The 24,249-nt window shown below is 42.8% G+C and overlaps 1 protein-coding gene across 3 annotated transcripts in view; it reads right to left on the bottom strand.

Annotated features, from left to right (window-relative positions):
- LOC124595237 overlaps positions 1 to 24,249 on the bottom strand; it is a 179,759-nt gene that overhangs the window by 143,510 nt on the left and 12,000 nt on the right. For all 3 annotated transcript variants that reach the window (XM_047133894.1, XM_047133896.1, XM_047133895.1), the window contains exon 2: positions 9,020 to 9,057. In XM_047133894.1, coding sequence (XP_046989850.1) covers positions 9,020 to 9,057 — 38 coding nt within the window. The remainder of the gene's footprint in view (positions 1 to 9,019; positions 9,058 to 24,249) is intronic.

Below are 24,249 nucleotides of genomic sequence, written 5' to 3'. Positions count from 1 at the left end.
TCTTTTACTCGTTTATATCAGTACCCTTGGGAGAGCCAGTCCTGACAAAACTCTACCATCTGGTGAGCAAGATGTATGAGACAGGCGAAATTCCCTCAGACTTAAAGAAGAATATAATAATTCCTATCCCAAAGAAAGTAGGTGTTGACAGATATGAAAATTACCGAACAATCAGTTTAATAAGTCTCAGCTGCAAAATACTAAAGCGAATTCTTTACAGACGAATGGAAAAACTAGTAGAAGCCGACCTCGGGGAAGATCAGTTTGGATTCCGTAGAAATGTTGGAACACGTGAGGCAATACTGACCCTACGACTTATCTTAGAAGAAAGATTAAGGAAAGGCAAACCTATGTTTCTAGCATTTGTAGACTTAGAGAAAGCTTTTGACAATGTTGACTGGAATACTCTCTTTCAAATTCTAAAGGTGGCAGGGGTAAAATACAGGGAGCGAAAGGCTATTTACAATTTGTACAGAAACCAGATGGCAGTTATAAGAGTCGATGGACATGAAAGGGAAGCAGTGGTTGAGAAGGGAGTGAGACAGGGCTGTAGCCTCTCCCCGATGTTGTTCAATCTGTATATTGAGCAAGCAGTAAAGGAAACAAAAGAAAAATTCGGAGTAGGTATTAAAATCCATGGAGAAGAAATAAAAACTTTGAGGTTCGCCGATGACATTGTAATTCTGTAAGAGACAGCAAAGGACTTGGAAGAGCAGTTGAACGGAATGGGCAGTGTCTTGAAAGGAGGGTATAAGATGAACATCAACAAAAGCAAAACAAGGATAATGGAATGTAGTCGAATTAAGTCGCGTGATGCTGAGGGAATTAGATTAGAAAATGAGACACTTAAAGTAGTAAAGGAGTTTTGCTATTTGGGGAGCAAAATAACTGATGATGGTCGAAGTAGAGAGGATATAAAATGTGGACTGGCAATGGCAAGGAAAGCGTTTCTGAAGAAGAGAAATTTGGTAACATCGAGTATAGATTTAAGTGTCAGGAAGTCGTTTCTGAAAATATTTTTATGGAGTGTAGCCATGTATGGAAGTGAAACATGGACGATAAATATTTTAGACAAGAAGAGAATAGAAGCTTTCGAAATGTGGTGCTACAGAAGAATGCTGACGATTAGATGGGTAGACCACATAACTAATGAGGAGGTATTGAATAGAATTGGGGAGGAGTTTGTGGCACAACTTGACTAGAAGAAGGGATCGGTTGGTAGGACATGTTCTGAGGTATCAAGGGATCAGCAATTTAGTATTGGATGGCAGTGTGGAGGGTAAAAATCGTAGAGGGAGACCAAGAGATGAATGCACTAAACAGATTCAGAAGGATGTAGGCTGCAGTAGGTACTAGGAAATGAAGAGACTTGCACAGGATAGAGTAGCATGGAGAGCTGCATCAAACCAGTCTCAGGACTGAAGACCACAACAACAACATCAGTACCCATGTCATGTGTTACAATGCATCGAGTCAAGTAAAGTAACATGATTACATGATTTCATCCTCCAGGAACAAATCCAACAAACTTTATACCTTTCAGAAATTTTTTTAGCTATTACGTGTATGCTCTTGAGTCATATGATGTTATACATTGTTTACTACGGTTGGTGAATCTTCTGGATTTTGGGTTCAGGACGGACTTTAGCCTATAAATTGCAAGATGTAGGTGTGCCAACACCTTTCAGCTAAGATCGCTCACTGCGCTGAGGAAGAAAGGTTTAACTGGTAAAAAAGCTAGAATATGTCAATATGTTTTCATTTAAATGTTTTTGAAGCTGACAGATAAGTTGAAAAGCCAGTTCCCTTCTTTTACCTCACTAACTCTGCCTAGGACAAATTTGCTTCTTGTTGTACTCTGGTAGGAGTAGTTTTCATTCTGGTTCCCAACTTTTACTCTACCATAAATTTGACATTAGACCGCCATAGGGTGGCAACCGATGTAGATTTCTGTTGGTTCGGGCGACGACTTATCCGTTACAGCTTTTCATTGTCTTTCGAACCATGTTGGTTACATAGTAGCAACGGTTAAAGCTTCCAAAAAACAACTGGACGACCACTGATCACAGGTATTTGTCTACTTTCTTACAAAATTTGAAACGATTTGCATTAGCTTGACCATAGAAGTGACGTGTTCAAAGGAACTCACAAAAACGTGTTTTTTGCACTTACAGTCTGAATGAAACTAGACATTTGAAAGTGAGTATTCAGTTTTATAGTTAAGAACTAATTTATTTATTTGGATCACTTTAAGAATGAATTTTACTTGCTATATTTAGCTCGAGTTTAAACCGTAGCACTTCGACAACGCTTAAACGTTATTGGATTAAAAAAGTTTCGTTTTGAATTTATCTATTTATCTATCTTAGTGAAAAGTTGAACTTATTGACACAAGTATAAAATATATAAGGGGCGCGCTTCGTAAAATCCGAGCGGTGCGCATAAAAATGGTGCCATTGGCTAAGCTTTAATTTCAGCCCAATTAGCATCTTTTGCAAAAGGAATTAATGATTTGCACAATTTGCCTAGGCGCCTACTCCGATTCGTCGTTCAAACCTTATTTAATATACTGTAAAATAGCTATAGTATCACAGATGTTGGAATACCTATACAAATGGCCGCTGACCCGGGCTGAACCAAAAACTTTCGTCTCATGTTCCTAGCTAGAAACCGACAACCAAGACACCCCCCCCCCCCTCTTCCACCAAACCGCAACTCCACGTGCGGCCTACAGTGTAAGGATACGCTTAAGAGGGCGACTGAAAATTTTTAGAATGTCATGGTTCTATAACAAATGAAATTCGTTTATATGTGACAGTTACTTTCAAAATTTTTGTGAGTTGATTGGTGTATAGTTTGTTCGATTTGCTCTAATCGTTTGTTAATTATCGTGGAAAGATTTTGTGTGCACCCACCTTGACTACAGAACGTTCCTGAGCTACGATTTTTTACGGGTTTGAATAGCGATTAACGGTTAAACAATGTGAAGATCGGCGTAGAAATGCATTTGGCAACAAGCTACACCCAAAGCAACAATTATTAATAATTGGTACAGCTAATTAAAAGAGATCGGTTTCGTTCTTAGTGAAGAATTTCTTGAAGGACGCCAAAGAAGTGCTGTCACTGGTGAAAATACTGCCGCTGTTCCAGCAATGTTTTCACGATGCTCGAGTGACATTTTACGAATTTATTCAAACGACATTGGGCATTGGTATGAGTCAAATCCAAAACATTTTACGTCAAGAGTTAGATGTGAGAAAACTTGGTTGTCGATAGGTGCCACATAAACTGATTCCCCGTCAAAAATAACGATGCATTGTTTGCTGCAGAAAAAAATTGAAAAAAAAATTCTTAGACAGCTCTTCAAATTTGATCTGGACTGTCGATAATGGTGATGAAGCTTGGATTCATTGTTATGATCCTGCAACGAAAAGTCGTTCACTTCAACGTTTTTTCGAATAGAACCTATGCCTACAAAAGGACGACGAATTCGCGGTGCTGGTAGAAAATGGTAGCTAGTTTTTTCTTTTTCTTTTTTTTTTTTATAAAACGGGCCATATTGGTACTACGGCATTAGAAGGCAGACGTACAGTTAATGCCGACTGATACATAAATGTCTGTTTACCGCAAATTTTTGAAAAAGTCAATGAAAAATTTCCAACAAGACAATGCACCATCGCATACGGCGAAACAAACAACTGAGTATCTGGATGCCCTGAAGGTCAGCTCCATGGACCCTCCAGCATACAGTTCGTGATTTCTTTTTGTTTCCAAAATTGAAGATAAAATACATGGATTCAACTTTTCGTCATCAGGTTCAGCAGGGGAACATTATAAACATTTTATTTCTGAAATGCCTCAGAAAAAAGTGGCAACATTGCTTTAAGGACTGGTTTCATATAATGCAAAAATCTTTTAATGTGAAAGGGGAATATTTTGAAAACACTAAAATAATTTTTTAAAACTAGTTTGATTTTTTTTAAAATTATCAGTGTCGCCCTTTGTTGAATATTATCCATGAAAGAAGATCTCTTAACTGACTAAGGTACGGAAGTGACATAAAGTAAAGCACATCAGTCGTGAAACACTCCTACACAACAGCGGAGCATCATTTCCTCCTTAATGTTCAAAACTCTGATGACCTGAATGATAGACCATTCGGTATTTTTAAATAATTTACAACTGCGCTGTAAACACCCTAAAGTCCAAACTGTTCATCAGCTACAGCAACTGATTAGTGAAAGATGTTGAATTCTGTTCTGAACGAATAGCACACAACATTCTCTTGCTCTCGGTTTATTGTTAATGTGGTTCCATTTAAAGACTTCTCCATTTTCTTCATTCCGTCTTTATTTCCTGCACGACCGTCAGTGAATCTCTCCTAGTCCTCCCACGCCAGACAAATATACTGAAATTCAGGAGGATCTACAGAGTAGTAAAACTTGGTGCAGGGACTGGCAGTTCACCCTCAACGTAAGTAAATGTAACATAGTGCGTATAAATAGGAGGAAAAATTCGTTATTATTTAATTACACGATTATCAGTTACTAAAACAGTCACATATTTAAAATATCTCGGACTACTAGTCTGGAGTGATCTATCGTGAAATTACCATATAAAACTTATAGGAAAAGCGGCCTCCAGAGAGAAGGTCGTTGGAGGAATGGTAAGGAAATGGAATTCGCTCACAAGTGAGGTAGCATACAAACCTTGCGATTCTTAAGAATTACTCGTCAGTTTAGGACCACTACTAGGTAGGATTAACGGAGGAGAGACGTCCCTCACGGATAAGTTAAGTCTGCGACAATATCACGGAGATGCTCATCCAATTGCAGCTACTTACGCTACAAGACAGGCATTGTGTAACACAGAAAACTTCTGTTCCCAGAAGAGCTCAACAAAAAATTACATTTTCTGATTGTATCTCACGAAACAACAGTGACGGTGAAATCAAAGAAATCGAGCTCATGTTACTTTTTACCGGAAGTCATTCTTCTCGGGCATCATTCCCGAATGTAAGTGGAGAGAGGGAAATGTTAGTTGGACGCAATATACTCTCCGTTACTCGTGGGAAAATGGCTTGCGAAATATAACTGCAAATTGTTCCTTTGGACGGAAATTAAGGATCATTAGGATATCGTGTCGTCTATGAGAATGTCATTAGAGACACGGCGCAGCTCAGATTGGATAATTATGAGGCAGCAAATCGGCCGTGACCTTTTCAAAGGAATCTTCGCAGCATCCACCTTAGTTGCTTTGGGGGAAATCATGGGAATCTTACAACTACATGGTCGGACTGAATGTGAACTCAGCTCCTGCTGAATGCGAATCGAGTGTCATGACATTCTGCCACCTTTTGTAGTTCTCTTAAAAAGACTGGAGGGTGGCTAAGAGGTTTGGTGGAGCCAGAATTGTAAACTTGGCTGCTAGATACACGTGCCAATACCGGTAGAAGCATACGAACTGTTTTCTGCCAGTGTTGTGAAAACAAAGCTGGCTCAAATGGCTCTGAGCACTATGGGACTCAACTGCTGCGGTCATTAGTCCCCTAGAACTTAGAACTAGTTAAACCTAACTAACCTAAGGACATCACAAACGTCCATGCCCGAGGCAGGATTCGAACCTGCGACCGTAGCGGTCTTGCGGTTCCAGACTGCAGCGCCTTTAACCGCACGGCCACTTCGGCCGGCAAAACAAAGCTGATTGCTTTACAGTATCAGTATGAAAAGCAACTTGTTGCTGTTGTCTCTGTACCATTTCTTTATGTTAACTTACCTTTAAAGACACCTTGTGAATTTTAACAATTAATCTGCTATGTACTCTAGTTGCATTGCCGCTAGAAGGGCAGTGTGAGTGATCCCGGATCTACTACGTTTTTCATTCGTAACGCATTTATTATTTTCTCTCCTTTGAGAGAGGTAGTAGGTGTCTTCACAAAGTATCATTCTGCTCCACATCAGATACAACACGTTTGGGTCTGGCATTATCTGCGTACTGTTACTATAGCACTACTGCGACTGCTGGAAACATATGTCGATTCCTAAGGTAAGTTATTTTCTTACACCTGATGTCAGATAGACTTCTCTACTTTACTTGCTTCATAAGGGATGTTTTTGGGAATACACATTATCTAATGAAAAGTATCCAGACACCCCAAGAAAACACGGAATTGTCCAGTAGATGTCACGAGAGGGCACCCACCAGTATAAAAGTAGTATTGTGTTGTCAGTAGAGAATCAGTAACAGCAGAATGGGTTGACAGGAGAGTTCAATGATTCGAATGTGGAATAGTCACTGCATGTCACCTGAGCATCAAATCCGCCAAGGAATTTCAGTTCTTATAAAGCTGTCAAAGTTGACAGTTGAAGTAATTGTGACAAGTAAATGCAAAGGAAAAACCACAGCTAAAGCAAGAGAAGGCAGCCCTGACGAACAAGGACCATCGAGCACTGTGGAGGATGGTTGTAAAAAATCGCGTGAAACCAGCAGAAGGAATCACTCGTGAGGTCCAAACTGCTACCAGCATTCCAGAGAGCATTGTGATTACTTGTATGAAGTTAAAAAGAATGTGGTACACTGTCGAGCAGCTCGTCATAAGCCACACATATCTGTAGTCAGTGATAAGCGATGCTTGATGTGGTGTAAAGAGCGACGCCAGTTAACAGTGGATGCTGTGAATGAGTGATCTGGGGTGATGAATGGCGCTATACCTGTGGCAATCCTGTGCTGGCACACCGGTCGGCAAAAACAATGCGAAGATCGATTAGTAGGCGCTGGATCAAGCACACCTATCACGAGAGAGGCCAGAGACACACTGACAAGCAACATGCCGCCAACGCCCTCTCGACAGCATGTACGAGGCCTGTTCAGAAAGTAAGCTCCGATTGATTGCTAAATTGAAACCACAGTGAACATCAGAAATGTTTTACTTCTAACAATTAGCTACACCTTTCAGCTACTTCTCTACCTAGTCGCCGTTCTGACTTAGACTTTTGTCATAGCGTTGTACCAACTTTTCAATAGCCTCATCGTAGAAGGCAGCCGCCAGTGCTTTCCGCCAATTCTCCACGCTGGCCTACACCTCGTTGTCTGTGTCAAAATGTTGTCTTCAAAGACAGCGATTCATGTGACCAGAGATTAAACTCAGGGGGAGACAATTGCGGACTGTATTGTGGGTAATCTCACATTTCCATTTGAAAACGATGCAGGAGCATCTTCATTGCCCCTGCAGAATGCGGCTGAGAATTGTCTTGAAGAAGAAACAGCACGACAGTTATGTAATGTAAGCTGCATAGCTTCAGGCGAAATTTCTCACCAGGCCCTCGTACTTGGCGGCAGACACTATTTTCTAGACATCTTTACGCACTCACTGCGAGCTCAGAAATGAGAAGAGCGACGTGATGCTAACTGGGGTTATACTAGAGACACTACCCAACACATCTGTGCAAAGCTTTATCGGATTTTCATAGTCGTTTCCATTTCGCGACCGATCGGAGCTTACTTTCTGAACGCCCCTCGTATTTAGGCCGCCGCCGCAGACCTGAGGGCGTCAGTCACTCATACTCCCACTGACTCAGTCTTCCAGGTTGGCGCCTGTTATTCACTCACAGAGCAGGTATAGTTCATCACAGGTTATGACAGTACAAAGCTGCCATATTAGTGCCTATATTGGGACTAGCAGTGAGAGACTAAAGTTTATAAAAGCGAGATTACTGCTGAACTTTACATCAGTCTGCAAGAGGACTTACTGAGAAGCTTGTACCACAACACACGGGCTCTATTCAAGTTAAGTTTCCAGTTCATGTAAATAAAGAACCCATACTAATCCACGTGTGCATTTGTGTTATAGAAAGAGGATACCGGTCATCCATAACAACGTCCTCTCCCTTGCTTCCTTGCAGTACAAGACTACAAATCCAATGGACGGATTTGGATTTGGTGAACGTCTGGAGTGTGTGACTTCCCACCATGTTTAGTACCAACAATGAAGTATAGAGGAAGCGGTGTTACGGATGGGGATGTTTGTTGTGGTTAGGATGTCGTCCTCATATTGTGCTTATGGAAACGTTAAACGTGGAAGATATGGACTCATTTTTCAGCATTGTGTACTGTGCACAGTAGAGAGACAGTACGGAGACAAAGATGGTTTCTGTGAGCATGACAGTGTACCTGTCTTAAAGTATTCAAAATGATTCAAATGCCGGCCGAGTAGCCGAGCGGTTCTGGGCGCTACAGTCTGGAGCTGCGCGACTGCTACGGTCGCAGGTTCGAATCCTGCCTCGGGCATGGATGTGTGTGATGTCCTTAGGTTAGTTAAGTTTAAGTAGTTCTAAGTTCTATGGGACTTAACATCTGAGGTCATCAGTCCCCTAGACTTAGAACTACTTAAACCTAACTAACCTAAGGACATCACATACATCAATGCCCAAGGCAGGATTCGAACCTGCGACCATAGAAGCAGCGCGGTTCCGGACTGAAGCGCCTACAACCGCTCGGCCACAGCAGCCGGCTCTTAAAGTATTATATGTGAGGCAATGCTTTGCGGAAAATATCACTCCTAAAATGGACTAGCCTGCCGAGAGTCCCGACCTGAAGCCACTGCAACACTTTCGGGTTGAGTTAGAGCGTCGACTTCTCTCCGACTCCAGCGTACAGCAACACTACCTCCTCTGGTTGCGGGTTCTGAAGGAGAATGGGCTGCCATCCGTCCACTGACATTCAGACACATCATTGAAAATGCCCCCCAGCAGAGTTCAAGACATCATAAAGGCGAAGAGTGGACCCACCCCATATTAACGTTCATTAACAGGTATCCGGATACTTTTGATCGGTTAGTGTATGTGGATAGCAATTTGTACCGTGAAACTTGTGTTTCGAGAAATAGTCTTGGGAGACATGAAAAACAGCTAGAGTGCATAACAGAGTTCACTGATCGTTTTGGTAAAAAATCCAGACGAATATATTACACTTAAACGATGTTCCGAACATGCGTAATGTAATTGGTTCATGTTTTACTCACCTAAGTCGTTCAAAATTTTCTGCCTGCAAACTGGTACCCTGTGAAAAAGAAAAGTTTTTCAGGAGATATTTTTGGCATAGAAACACGTTAGCGTAAGTCTGGATGGCCCAGGAACTAGACAGGGAGCGTGGAATGACAAACAGGAAACGACATGATGCACCACTCTTGAGGCAATAAATCATCATAATCGCTACCAGCTATTTGGCGCGCACTGCTGGTTAAATACACCTTTTAGATTGTTGCGTACGTTACGGCTTTGGATCAGACGCGTCCACGCAATTGCTGCAAACTTTAAATGCTCGTCTAATCCGCTTCCATTAGGTCGCCATCTCCACCTATCTTTATCTCTTGGTATCCAGTGTATGTCTGGTCCAAAGAGCCCATCGATCTCATGTTTATAAAGGCTTAGGACTTTTCTGTGGAGTGAGGGCAGGGGAATGACGGCACTGTGGTCTTATTGAAGGAACTATTCCAGCTTTTGCCTGAACCGATTTAAGGAAATCATGGCGGATGTAAATTGGAACGGCTCGATGGAGATACGGATCACACTATTCCTGACAGTTTTTTTAATACTGCTCATTTGCATGCTTAAAATTCTTTTTGAGATTTGGCCCATTCTACAACTGTGCTCTTTACAATCAAAGCCCAGTGTACTGGTTGTCCAGCAGATGAATTCGCAATTGCTGATACTGTATGTGGGAGGACTGAAGGATTGAAGATATTTTCAATTTGCTTATGGGTCAAAGATGTTCGAGATAAAAATACAGGTAATGCAGCTAAACTGTTAACCACAAATGTTTCCCGAGCCGATAAAGGTATCGCAATTCTGTTTTCACTCAAAGGAATAATGAAAAACTCTTCTTATATCTTTTCATAGCTACAAGGCATGTTTTAAAAGTAAGCACCGTTTTGAAATTCCGTTGCTGCAGCACAGCGGTCGCCATTTGGCGCATCTGCGCTTTGTCCCGCTCTCTGTTGGGAGGCCACAGACACCATTACAGAATCATTCAGCATGTTTACGTTTGTTTGCGAGAATTTGAAACGCCTCCTCCGATTGACAAACCGATGACTGTAAAATAGATCTGTGAATCATTTTCTTAATGCTAAAAGTGTGAAAACGGTTGAAATTCACGGTCAGATCAGTGATGGGCAAATACACTACTGACCATCAAAATTGCTACACCGAGAAGACATTCAGATGACAAACAGGTAATCATTGGACAAATATATTATACTAGAATTGACATGTGATTACATTTTCACGCAATTTGGGTGCATAGATCCTGAGAAATCAGTACCCAGAACAACCACCTCTGGCCGTAATAACGGCCTTGATACGCCTGGGCATTGAGTCAAACAGAGCTTGGATGGCGTGTACAGGTACAGCTGCCCATGCAGCTTCAACACGATACCACAGTTCATCAAGAGTAGTGACTGGCGTATTGTGACGACCCAGTTGCTCGGCCACCATTACCCAGACGTTTTCAATTGGTGAGAGATCTGGAGAATGTGCTGGCCAGGGCAGCAGTCGAACATTTTCTGTATCCAGAAAAGCCCGTACAGGACCTCCAACATGCGGTCGTGCATTATCCCGCTGAAATGTAGGGCTGCGCAGGGATCGAATGAAGGGTAGAGCCACTGGTCGTAACACATCTGAAATGTAACGTCCACTGTTCAGAGTGCCGTCAATGCGAACAAGAGGTGAGCGAGACGTGTAACCAATGGCACCCCATTCCATCATGCCGGGTGATACGCCAGTATGGCAATGACGAATAACCGCTTCCAATGTGCGTTCACCGCGATATCGCCAAACACGGATGCGACCATCATGATGCTGTAAACAGAACCTGGATTCATCCGAAAAAATTACGTTTTGCCATTCGTGCACCCAGGTTCGTCGTTGAGTACACCATCGCAGGCGCTCCTGTCTGTGATGCAGCGTCAAGAGTAACCGCAACCATGGTCTCTGAGCTGATAGTCCATGCTGCTGCAAACGTCGTCGAACTGTTCGTGCATGTGGTTTTTGTGTTGCAAACGTTCCCATCTGTTGACTCAGGGATCGAGATGTGGCTGTAAGATCCGTTGCAGCCATGCGGATAAGATGCCTGTCATCTCGACTGCTAGTGATACGAAGCCGTTGGGATCCAGCACGGCGTTCCGTATTACCCTCCTGAATCCACCGATCCCATATTCTGCTAACAGTCAATTGGATCTCGACCAACGCGAGCAGCAATGTCACGATACGATAAACCGCAATTGCGATAGGCTACAATCCGACCTTTATCAAAGTCGGAAACGTGATGGTCCGCATTTCTCCTCCTTACACGAGGCATCACAACAACGTTTCACCCGGCAACGCCGATCAACTGCTGCTTGTGTATGAGAAATCGGTTGGAAACTTTCCTCATGTCAGCACGTTGTAGGTGTCGCCACCGGCGCCAACCTTGTGTGAATGCTCTGAAAAGCTAATCATTTGCATATCACAGCATCTTCTTCCTGTCGGTTAAATTTCGCGTCTGTAGCACGTCATCTTCGTGCTGTAGCAATTTTAATGGCCAGTAGTGTATTATGAGCGATGGGATGGTAAGGAAACGGGTGAGGGCTTTTAAAGATGGCCATACGAATGTGCATTATGATGAACGAAGAGGGCGACCTTCAGTCATTACTGACGATTTAGTGCAGAAGGTTGGTGAAAATGTGTGAGAGAAAAGACGCTTTACAATTTCGACGTTACGTGATGAGTTTCTCAAGTATAAAGAAGTGTGCATTGCGCAACTGTTACAGAAAACTTCAATTATCGAATGTTATGCAAATCAGGAGGTAGATTTCTTTGAGGATGGTATTCAAAGCTGGTTATACGATACGATAAGAGCCTAAATACTCGTATTGGTGAGAATTATGTAGAAAATAGATTAAAGTACAGGCTTTCACGTAAAAATAAAGTTTCTAAGCAAAGTATACTTGTTTTATTTTTATTTCAAAACGATACTTACTTTTAAAAACACGCCTCGTATATCAATTACGGAGATAATGGTATCAACATCACATTTTCGAACAGAATTGTAGTAACATCTGCTGCTATTGTCGTTATAAATGAGAAGAATGCAATGACGTTTCACTCTTCAAAACCACATTAGCTGCTTCGGAGGAATTATAATATTTACAATTTAGGATTTATATGTTTTGAACTTGAAAACGACTGCTGTTTTATGCGAAAGTTCGTGTTGTACACATAGTCGCGTCAGGCTGATAGAGTGTTCCACCTCTACGCTACTAAGAAAGTCTACTTACAAAAGCGCAATAACTGAGAATAGTTAAATTTAAAGTTGATGCTAATAACACTTTGCTACATTTGGTTCGACCGACATACCAGCTATAAGGCAAACAACGTGGCAGTTGAGGATGCTTCACCAGTTAACTACAGAAACGGCTCAGCTCTTGCTGCTGCTTGAGACTGGAAAGAAAATTGCACGTAAAAAATTCTACGGATTTCTGAAACAGAAAACTGAAGTATAAATATTGTTAATAATTTCGTGTCCTGAGTTTAACGTCATGATACACACTTACATTTCAAAATTTCATCAGCAACAGCAACAAAAAGAAAATCACGAAAGAATGTAGCCATAAAGACTGCCTTGAAATTCTATTTACATCATCAACTCTTTGAAATTCCCACCATCTATTACAATACACGTTTGCAGTTAGTACAACCTCCGGAGTTGTCAGAATTTGTGCATATACGTCATATGTGAGTTTACCCCAGAGAAAAATGTCAAATGGCATGAAATCAGGCGAACGTACAGGCCAGCTGTTAAGGCCTTCACATCCAATCCAGTGAACAGGAAAGAACTGGTTGAGCGCTTTCTTAGCCGCAAGCGAGTAGTGTTATACACCAGTCGTTTCGGTCTCACATACATCTTTTTATTTCAAGTGGTACTTCTGCGAGAGCCGGTAGCACTTGGTATAACATTACAGGTCGGGATTGATCTAAGAGGTCTTGAATATCTTATTTGTATCTGTCAGTTGGTATGGAGAAATTGAGATTTGGGGGATTTCTTTATATAGTTTTGCGTGATTAAGTCCCGACGCTATGCAAAGCTATCATTTAGTTACGTGCGACTTGCGATCTGTTATGTGTTACTTTCCGATAGTAAATCATATTTTTTCTAACTACCCTTAAAATATGACTATAAATGTTTGAGATCATTTGGAATAATATTTTAATAACTATGTAGATGACGTGACATCATTCGTTTACTCTTACAAAAAGGAAAAAAAAGAAAAGAGTGTTAATTGTGCGTTTATGGACGGTCAGTGTCGGGATCAGTGATTACGATTCCAGAAATAATTGATTGGACGAAGTTCAATTGCACACAATCGCGTAGGGCGAATTATGATCTTGAAATTGGTTGTAGGTGTATGCAAGTCAATTTCGTCACAGGCTAGTAAGCATCACAAATGTGTCGCGGTATCAAGACTGCTTTCGCGCCGCCGATAGCTTGCTTTAAACTCGCGAAAATACAATTTACGCGAATTCTTAATTATCGTGAAAGGGTAGAATATTTGATGAGCCATTGTGGAGGACGTAAGTTTGGATAGAAAGATCATTTTAAAAATCCAATATAAATCCTGTTGATCGAAGTAGCTAGCAACCCAAAAGCTCATACGTGGTTGTCAGCAGAAACAGTGTACTGTTTTTCATGTACACGTTTACACTCTACATCGAGGTGTGGATTATTCGTGGGCGCGAAGTAAACTTTTGAAAGCATCTGATTAAATAAAAGGAAAAATATAAAAAAGTTTATTCGGTTATTTTGTTATTTCATGAACAGTGGTATTTTCTTATAGTGGTGTAGAGCCTTACGTATTATTAATATTGTGACAGTCTGATCGTAAGTGCTCTCGTTACAAGTCGAGTTTTGGGCCTGATTAAAAGTAGCTGGTTCTTGAAGTCTCAAAGGTTAAGTGAAGAATAATATCACACAGAAATAACGCTGCATCGAAACCCAGTATCTTTATACTATATTAAGCTAGCTATTCCGAAAGCAGTTGATACCGTGGCCGTGTAGTTGTGTGTTGTCGACAACAAATAAGTAAACACAAACATTAACATTTCTCCTGCTCTGATATCGAAGAGGGAAAGAAGAGACGACAACGACGACATACACGTATACACATACAAACGGTATACGTGACGCCTTACAACACAACACAACGGACGTCACGGTATATTGGTACGAAATTGTGGGTATATTTTACCAGTTAAGTAAAGACCAGTCATGTAGTCCCCAGTAGTACCGCCCGAAACGTTCACACTCCACTGTCTCTAATGTGCAACTTGCTTCATCCAGTGCGGATTGCCAGACGCCCAATACTGCGTATTTATACACTTAAAAGGCAATATACTGACTGACTCCTCATCACCCGGCTCAAACCGTTAAGGATAGCAACTTGAAATTTGGGGAGGGTGTTCATCTTATGCTGTAGTCGTCGTTTAAGAAGAGATTTCTCGAAATTCCACCCCTAATGGTTGAAATAGCGGATAAAAGTTTTTTGAAAATATGTCGCTTTTAATGCAATTTTGAAGCTAGGCCTACGGAAATTAGTATTTGGTTTGAAACTTCCTGGCAGATTAAAACTGTGTACCCGACCGAGACTCGAACTCGGGACCTTTGCCTTTCGCGGGCAAGTGCTCTACCAACTGAGCTACCGAAGCACGACTCACGGCCGGTACTCACAGCTTTACTTCTGCCAGTACCTCGTCTCCTACCTTCCAAACTTTACAGAAGCTCTCCTGCGAACCATGCAGAACTAGCACTCCTGAAAGAAAGGATATTGCGGAGACATGGCTTAGCCCCACAGCCTGGGGGATGTTTCCAGAATGAGATTTTCACTCTGCAGCGGAGACAAGGTACTGGCAGAAATAAAGCTGTGAGTACCGGCCGTGAGTCGTGCTTCGGTAGCTCAGTTGGTAGAGCACTTGCCCGCGAAAGGCAAAAGTCCCGAGTTCGAGTCTCGGTCGGGCACACAGTTTTAATCTGCCAGGAAGTTTCATATCAGCGCACACTCCGCTGCAGAGTGAAAATCTCATTCCAGTATTTGGTTTCTTTGTCAGAAATGAATAAATACTTGTTTCACCATTTCTGGAAATTCACCCGTTATGGGAGTGAAATAGTGGGTAGTTACATCAAGAATTTTTAAAGCTAAGTATATGAAAATTGTTATTTCACATGTTGGTTATATATAAAGAAATATATGTTAGGGAATGAAAGTTTCTATGAAACTATCACTACGGGAACGCAGAAGACAAGATTAACAAGAATCGCTTTTGGTCAGAAGTAGATTCAGAAAACATGCTTCTATAGCATTAATTAGCGTGAAAAGCTTAGAAGGTGTTGCAAGTTTTCAACAACATAAAAATTCGATTAAAGAATAAAAACCTGTGGAGACCATATAGTCTATGCAAGCAAGCAGCAGACCCTAAGCAGATTTATTATATTCAGCTATCCATAGTTTGTAAAGGTAGCTTCATCGAGAAAGAGAATTCTGTGAAGAAAGAACTTGACCTGATGAGATTTTCACTCTGCAGCGGATTGTCGCTGATATGAAACTTTCTGGCAGATTAAAACTGTGTGCCCGACCGAGACTCGAACTCGGGACCTTTGCCTTTCGCGGGCAAGTGCTCTACCAACTTTTTTTAAAATTTATTTATTTATTTTATTTTTTTATTTATGTATTTATTTATTTATTGTTTGGAAAAGCTTCAATATGGGATTGGAGCCAGATCATTCGGTTGATACACTAAACGGGTGAAGGTTTTAGAGCTCGAACAGCTATCCAATACCTGTTCTATTGAATACAATATGAAGCATATTACCGTACTTGCGACGGTGATCCGCGTAGTTTCTAATTTTAGTATATTCCGTTTCCATGTGTAACTGAAACTCGCTGTAATCTTCGCCCGTCAGCCGATTGAAGACATGACTTGTATATTGGCCCAACAGGCACATGACGGCATTATTTTTAGTTGGCGGAAAATATTTGACGTCTGGTCTGTGCAGTAAGTTCGTGTCGATGTTATTTTCAGAAGTCCTAGTTATAAGGGCGACTTTATGACGAACCCATTGCCAATTGCGCATGCGGTGACTGCAAGTATATCTGTGGGGAACAGTATCCACTTGGTGACAATCTGGACAATGGGCTGTGTCGCTTAGCCCAATCGCATGCAGGCGCTCGTTTGTGCTGATAATGTTGTTAACCGTTTTGTACCATGTCGACCTGACCAAGGACGGAAGTACACTGCTTCTGATGTTCGCCCACAGGACATCCCAATTGACTCCAGTGTGCTTATGTTCGATTTTGTTCTTGCCCTCATATTGTTTCCTGTGCTCCAGAATGTCCTTGGCAGTTAAGGGTCGATGTTGGAGAAGGACCTCGCTCAAGTAGCTCTTTTCCAGATAGTATGTGCGGATGTGGGAGAGCTGGTAGTCGATCGTCTGCACATTGATCGGCGGTTCTACGCTTTTCGGCGCGACTGCCTCAAACAACTTTGCCGTAAGGGTGTCAGAGTAGTTTTGGATTAAGGATGTCATCCGTTTAATGTACAAAGCTATTGCTTTGGCGTTCAGATCGGTCAGACCCATACCGCCATGCGGAGGGTCGAGGGTCACAGTCTTCGCGTCAACTCGAAATATTTCCCCCCGCCATAGAAAATTGGTCAACTTGCTCATTATCTGTTTGGCTATGACAGTGGGGATTGGAAAGACCTGTGCCACATAATATGCTCGCGACAGGATACATGTATTTATAAATTTAACCCTCTGAATTTGGTCCATACTGCGATAAACGTTATCTATTAAAGCACCCTTGACTTTGAACGAGACATCCCGCCAATTTGCCGTTATCATCCTTTGTGGAGGGACCGTCAGTATCGTCCCAAGAGATTTGTGTTCCGTAACATGGGTAGCCCATTCTAGGCCGACATCGTCAAGTCCCCTTATACGTAGAAATTTGCTTTTAGTTTCATTCATTTTTGCGCCAGAAGCGGAACAATAGCTTCTGAGGTCTGCCTCCAGTTGAACTACATCATCCCTGTTCCTCAAGACGATGCCGACATCATCAGCATATGCCCCAACTGCAGTTTTCTTCCCGGCGATCGTTATGCCCGTCATGTGCTCTTGTACTAGCCGCAGCAATGGTTCTAGTGAGATGACAAAGAGCAACATGGAAAGGGGGCTTCCTTGGGGGACACCCGTTGCGATGGTAATTGGTCTTGTGAGCTGGCAATTGACGGAGATCGTGGCGGCCAGATCAGTGATCATATTGCGCACGACAGCGATGGAGTCATGCCCGAAGCCCATCCTCCACATCGTTTCGAAGAGGTATTTATGGCTGACACTATCAAATGCTTTATAAAAGTCGACAAAAAGGAGGCCGCAATTAATGGTGCTGGCAGACGACAGAGCGACGATATCTCTATATTGTGCTGTAGTCTGAAATATTGATCGCCTATAAGCACAAGTTTGCTGTTGCCCAATTATGTTTGCGGTCAACGGCATCATTCGATTGTTTAAAGCTCTCTCAATAATCTTATAATCTGAATTAAGAAGAGAAATCGGCCGGAAGTTGTTAATCTTTTTACATCCCTTATTTTTAGGAATCAACACGATTTTACATTCTTTAAGTTCTGATGGTACAAACTTTCCCCGCAGTACGTCGTTAACGGCTTGTGTCAACTTATCACCTATGATACTCCAATATCGTTGATAGAATTCGACCGGAAGGCCATCAGGGCCCGGCGATTTACTTTTAGGGGAGCCGCGAATTATTTCAAGGACTTCATCTGGACTAAAAGCTGAAAATAAGCTGGCGTTGTCGTCGGCAGTAATTGTGGAGGTTGTAAACGCAAATAACTCATCCAAATCGTCCTCTTGCGTTGCTTCTGCCTCATACAGGGCACTGTAATACCTGTGGATTTCTCTGATTATCTCGTTTTGCACAGTGAGGACAGTACCGTTTTCTAATTTAAGTTCGTCCATGAATATCCGTCGTCGGTTCTTGCGATGTTTAATCAGATGATATAACGCAGCCGTTTCGTCCTCGCTAACAGATCTGGCTTTTGACTTAAGTTTAAGACCCTCCAGTTGTTTTCTCTTTAAGCTTAATAATGTCGCTTTAATTTTCTTGATGTCGGACAGGCACCTGTCTGAGCCATCTGCCTGATCATACAAATCCCTTAAGACCATGTAGTAAAATTCCATTGTACGGTGAACTGCCCGAGATCTCTCTATACTATAAGATATAATTACTTTCCGTAATTTGCGCTTCGCCTTGCGGGTCCACCACTCCAAAACACTCGGAAAGTTGTGTACAAAGCGCAAGCAAAATACCCAAGCTGTCTTTAATTCGACCTCGAGCTCGTCTTCTGTTAAAAGGCCGACATTCATGCTCCACTGATTCCTAAACCAGTGAGTTGGTTGCCGGTCTAAGTTTATGCAGGCACTCACACTACAGTGATCAGAGAAGCTGACTGGAGTGATTTCCACTTGTAGCAAATTCCTCACTATGTGACTTGACATATAGATTCTATCAATCCTGCTACTGGAATTATGTGAAATGTGCGTGTATTTCACAAGCGTGGGATACTTAACTTCCCACGCGTCCCTCAGTTTCATTTGGGAGACAAGAAAGTTTAATTCAGGGGAATAATTAAAATTGGGGGATTGATCTTTATGGTGCAATACACAATTAAAATCGCCTGCGATGATCAAGTTTGGAGAGTCTCTCCGCAGTAAGTAAATGATATCCTCCTTAAAAAACTTCGATCTGTCAGCGCGCCGTGTACTTCCAGATGGTGCATACAGATTGATTACACTGACGCCCATGATATTCACGCCTATGCCCCGTCCAGAGTCTAACTTTTCGACATCGGTTAGAGGTATTCCTTCCCTGACTAAAATCGCTGTGCCAGCACTGAATTCAGGAGCGAAATTGATTAATCCAACATAGCCGGGAATGTTAATTTGCCATGTTGCAACCTCTTGTAAAAGGGCAATATCTGTACCAGAGTCAAACAAAAATTGTTTTAATAAAGCAAGTTTTAACTCTGACGTAATCCTATTGATATTAAGGGAGGTGATAGTATAGGCCTGTAGCATATAGGTAATGAGATGTAAACGTATAACAAAACGATGGCATCGAGCTCAAGAGTGCCGGCTGCAGAATTAAAAGAGGCATAATGTGAGCAGCCATGAGAGGATTATTGGATCAAGAAGCGAAATAAAAACCATAACAAGTGATACACTACGAATCATAGGCCGGTTGTAGCAAAAACGACACAGTGAATGCTGCGAACCATAACCGGATAAAAGGACAGAAAAAACACGAAGAAGCTTTGCAACCGTAGGCGACAGCATGGAACAAACCTTGTACCAACGGAATTACTACTGTGGAGGATGGGCTTCGCCGAGTTCTTTGCTGTTGTCATCACCGGATCGTTCCCTCACAGTTTCATAACTAATATTTCGGGGTACTACATCCGCTTGCGAGGAAGTGGAATTTCCCTTGTTGCGAGGAGCGGAGAGATTTGGCTGTGGATTGAGCCTTCGTCGTGGGGCGTTTTGAGGACCCGAAGTTTTTGTGGATTCTTTGAGACGAGGTCGTGTCGTGGTCGCAGCACTGCCGCCAGCAGCTGGCAGGTTGGTAAACACTTTCACTTCTTTACTTCCGCCCGAAACTTGTTGTCGGGCGTCAGCTGTAGCGCGTTGTTGACACAACACTTCCTCACTGTGTGCGCGTTGTAGCGGCTGTTGTCCTTCGGGCGCGGCACTCAAAATTGAAGGTTCCTGTTCATGACCCGGCGTCTCAGAATTCGGCATCCCCTCAAGTCCATCCGCACTGGCTTCAAAATCGACCCGCATAACATCATCTGGTACTAAATCCTCCGCGATTGATGGTTTTGGTTTCCGGGCTGCAGGAGTCGCATGAGATACTTCCTCATCTGAATGCTCATCACTACGTTCCAGGGGCCTTTTCTTTTGCTGAGACTCACTTTCAAGACAAACTGGCGCAGCAGTTTGCCGTCCTACGAGTGGTGGAAACGCATCAGCGGTTATGGGCTGGGTCTCGGAGGTAGTTGCCTGGGGAGCATCAACATCAGGGTGTGCAGAAGAACCAGAAGTATCTACTGCCATTACCTCGTTAAGTGTTAATCTACGCCGCGGCTGGAGATTATTTTTTAAGACAAAAATTCGGCGGGGGCAGTCCTGGCGAAGATGGCCTAGTTCATTGCAGATATGGCAGGTGGGGACTTGACCAGAGTATATAATGTGAGCCTTATAACCATCAACCGTGATGTGAGAAGGAATGTTCACTTTTACTTCCATGTCCACAGATCCAATCCCATTGAAACATTGTAATTTGTAGCGAGACGACCACTTTTCGTTGACAATTTCTTTAACCTCACCAAACTTAGAAAGTGCATCTTTAATTTTAGCATTGTCAATCTCTATGGGCAAGTTAAGTACTCGAACTGTCTGAATCGAGGTATCGGCACGTGTTACAGTAACCATACTAGTGGTGCCGTCGCGATGAACAAAAGGGACTTGTTTGCCGATTTTTTCAAGAAGTGGATCAACTGCTACTGGACTGAGAAACTTGACAAACACGCAATAACGATCAGAATCTAGCTGGGTGGTGTGCACAGAATCAGAAGTGATGCCTATTACCTCGGTTAGCCAGTCATGAATCTCGAGGGCCGTCGGTTGAACTCGGCGGGTATCCTTGTCAAAGCCAAAAACCAGGGTGTTTTTCCGGATGGTGGTAGACATGGCGCTGCAGCTGTATGGAATCCGGTCAAGACCGAATCCCGTACAAGATCGGCAAGTTGCTGACGAAAAGGACGACCACAAAAAAAAGTACAATGCACGTGAATCACTCGGACACAGAAACACACAACGGCAAACAGTAAACACTGGCAACGACACCGACGACGCGGAGCAACCAGCTAGCACGTCCGAGCGCGGCGACAGCGAAAGCCGAAATGCGCCAACTGAGCTACCGAAGCACGACTCACGGCCGGTACTCACAGCTTTACTTCTGCCAGTACCTCGTCTCCTACCTTCCAAACTTTACAGAAGCTCTCCTGCGAACCTTGCAGAACTAGCACTCCTGAAAGAAAGGATATTGCGGAGACATGGCTTAGCCACAGCCTGGGGGATGTTTCCAGAATGAGATTTTCACTCTGCAGCGGAGTGTGCGCTGATATGAAACTTCCTGGCAGATTAAAACTGTGTGCCCGACCGAGACGAACTCGGGACCTTTGCCTTTCGCGGGCACACAGTTTTAATCTGCCAGGAAGTTTCAACTTGACCTGATGTTGCATCAGGACCGGCCGACTGAATTCCACGCGTCTTCAACAATCCCGCTGGTTAACTCGCTGGTGAAGTGACACGTGGTACGGATAGAAGCTGTTTGCGAAAAACGCGGACTGACTTACTCCAGAGGCACTCGGTTCCTCTGGAGCTGGCTTGTGGATTACGAGCTACAGCTGCCAAGACATCTAGTTCATTCGCTTCGCTCGTTGTAGACTTTCTCCTTGTTCTATGCGTAGTACTACAGTGCCCTTTCAAAAACAATTTGTCGCACATTCCATGAATTGTCATTCTTGTTGGATACCGTCTGTCGGGGTATCTTTGTGCGTAGAACTCAGCTCTTCTCTTCGCGTTTCTTCTGTATTCTCCGTAAAACAGTAACATATCTAATTTCGCTCGGTTTGTGAAACGTATTTTTTTTCAACTGGCCAGCACTCGATACACGTGAACGACAAATAAAATGAAAGCTACATTTTTTATGCACCTCTTTTATATCGGTACTGCGACAGTGCAACACTGTTTTGTCCTTATTCGACTTGATGTATTTCCTTATATGGATATGAAATTACGAATTTATGCATGAGGTAACAGTCAGTTTCGTGTTCAAAACAGATAAATTAGAAGTTGTAAACATTGTAATTACTCCGAAAGTAGTAATCGTACATTAATGAGTGAAACGCTGTTAAATTCATCTCTCTAGAACTGCAATACTAGCAAATACAATTACTATAATTTCATTTGAAAAAGTGTAACTAACACACTTATGAAAAGAGACTAAACGTCATTTAGCCAAGACTTTTTCTCTACTCATCTACGTGGAGACAGAATTGCGATTTCTTAATCTTAACTATTTCCGGAAATATTTGAACACTTTAGCTGAATCGCCCTGTATAATGAGTAGTGTGCGTAGGTAAACTACTCTACATCTACATCTACATTGATACTCCGCAAGCCACCCAACGGTGTGTGGCGGAGGGCACTTTACGTGCCACTGTCATTACCTCCCTTTCCTGTTCCAGTCGCGTATGGTTCGCGGGAAGAACGACTGTCTGAAAGCCTCCGTGCGCGCTCTAATCTCTCTAATTTTACATTCGTGATCTCCTCGGGAGGTATAAGTAGGGGGAAGCAATATATTCGATACCTCATCCAGAAACGCACCCTCTCGAAACCTGGCGAGCAAGCTACACCGCGATGCAGACCGCCTCTCTTGCAGAGTCTGCCACTTGAGTTTATTAAACATCTCTGTAACGCTATCACGGTTACCAAATAAACCTGTGACGAAACGCGCCGCTCTTCTTTGGATCTTCTCTATCTCCTCCGTCAGACCGATCTGGTACGGATCCCACACTGATGAGCAATACTCAAGTATAGGTCGAACGAGTGTTTTGTAAGCCACCTCCTTTGTTGATGGACTACATTTTCTAAGCACTCTCCCAATGAATCTCAACCTGGTACCCGCCTTACCAACAATTAGTTTTATATGATCATTCCACTTCAAATCGTTCCGCACGCATACTCCCAGATATTTTACAGAAGTAACTGCTACCAGTGTTTGTTCCGCTATCATATAATCATACAATAAAGGATCCTTCTTTCTATGTATTCTATCTGTTCCTCTATATAATTCAGTGAAGCCCAAAGACCTGCTCGGGATGTGTTGCACTGTAATCCCTCTCCCACCCCCGCCCCCTCACAAACGTTTCCTCGTGTTTCCTTTTTTTCCGATAAATCCCACAATTAGGGATATGTGGGAGAGGGTTTCCAGATCTGTCACTTGCTTCACGAAAAACCTACCCGAAACCTTGATCGACACTAAGATATTGGGTTTACTTTTAATATGTTTGCTTAACAATTTATCCCAGATAAAGATATGAGGACCTAGAGTCGACATGTGTATCTTTAAGTTTGTTATGTAGCAGTAAATTCGGTGACTTGGTCGCCGTGCGTTGCATCTGCTCTTCGTCTTTTTCTTCTTTTGTTATCCACGCTTCATTCTGTTCCTCTTAGGGAGGAGGCCGGGCTGATTGGTATCAGAAATGCTCTTTGCCATCGTTTGAGATTGGTTTTGCACCTTTACTGTGTTGAGAGGTAATGCTAAAAGGGGGAAGAGAAGAGTATGCTCCCAATTAGGAACTAATAGAAAGCAATTTGGTTAACAGCTGTGTTATTCACCTTTCAGCCAGAATAAATCTCCGAAAACCCTGACCAGAGTTGTCCTGTTCTTGAGTTCTTTGTTGTATCGTGCTTATTTACTTTTTTATACTTTCTATTTTCTACTTCTCTGCGCAAGTTGCCATCGCTAGTGCAGAAATATTTGGGGGCTTACGGAAAATTTTATTCCGAAATCTCTTTTATACTTTTCAACCGAGTTACCAGTGTGAGTCTTACAATGCCTATACGTCATCCCAGGCTATCCCTTCAGGACAGAAGCGGTTCAGTCTAATAAAGTTCTCTGAATCCAACCTTACGTTACTTTTCCGGTGTCTCTGCTGAATAGACTGGTGTCACCACGTCACTGTTTAACCAGTAGGGTGCGTGGGTGGCACATTACGTATGTGGTCGCTGGAGGCTCCAGGATGAATAGAGCAGTTGCTCCTTCCTCTCTTTAGTTCCACCTTTTGTTCAGAGCAGGTGCTCTTAAGTTCTAGCCTCGTGCCGCAGGTCTCTGAGCGTCTGTTCCTCAGGACCGGCCACCAGACACGTAGACTGAACCCCCACGTCTCCTCTTACCTATTCCTTCATTTAAGCCCAACTCCTAGCCTGGTAGCAAGCCTTCGCCTCCGCGCCCGAGGCGAACCTTCATACACACCGAATTGTGAGAGTATAGTCAAGAATTTACTTCAACTCTCTCTTTCATTT

The sequence above is a fragment of the Schistocerca americana genome, chromosome 2 (genome assembly GCF_021461395.2).
Source record: "Schistocerca americana isolate TAMUIC-IGC-003095 chromosome 2, iqSchAmer2.1, whole genome shotgun sequence".
NCBI lineage: Eukaryota > Metazoa > Arthropoda > Insecta > Orthoptera > Acrididae > Schistocerca > Schistocerca americana.
This window is presented reverse-complemented; position numbering and strand designations above follow the sequence as displayed.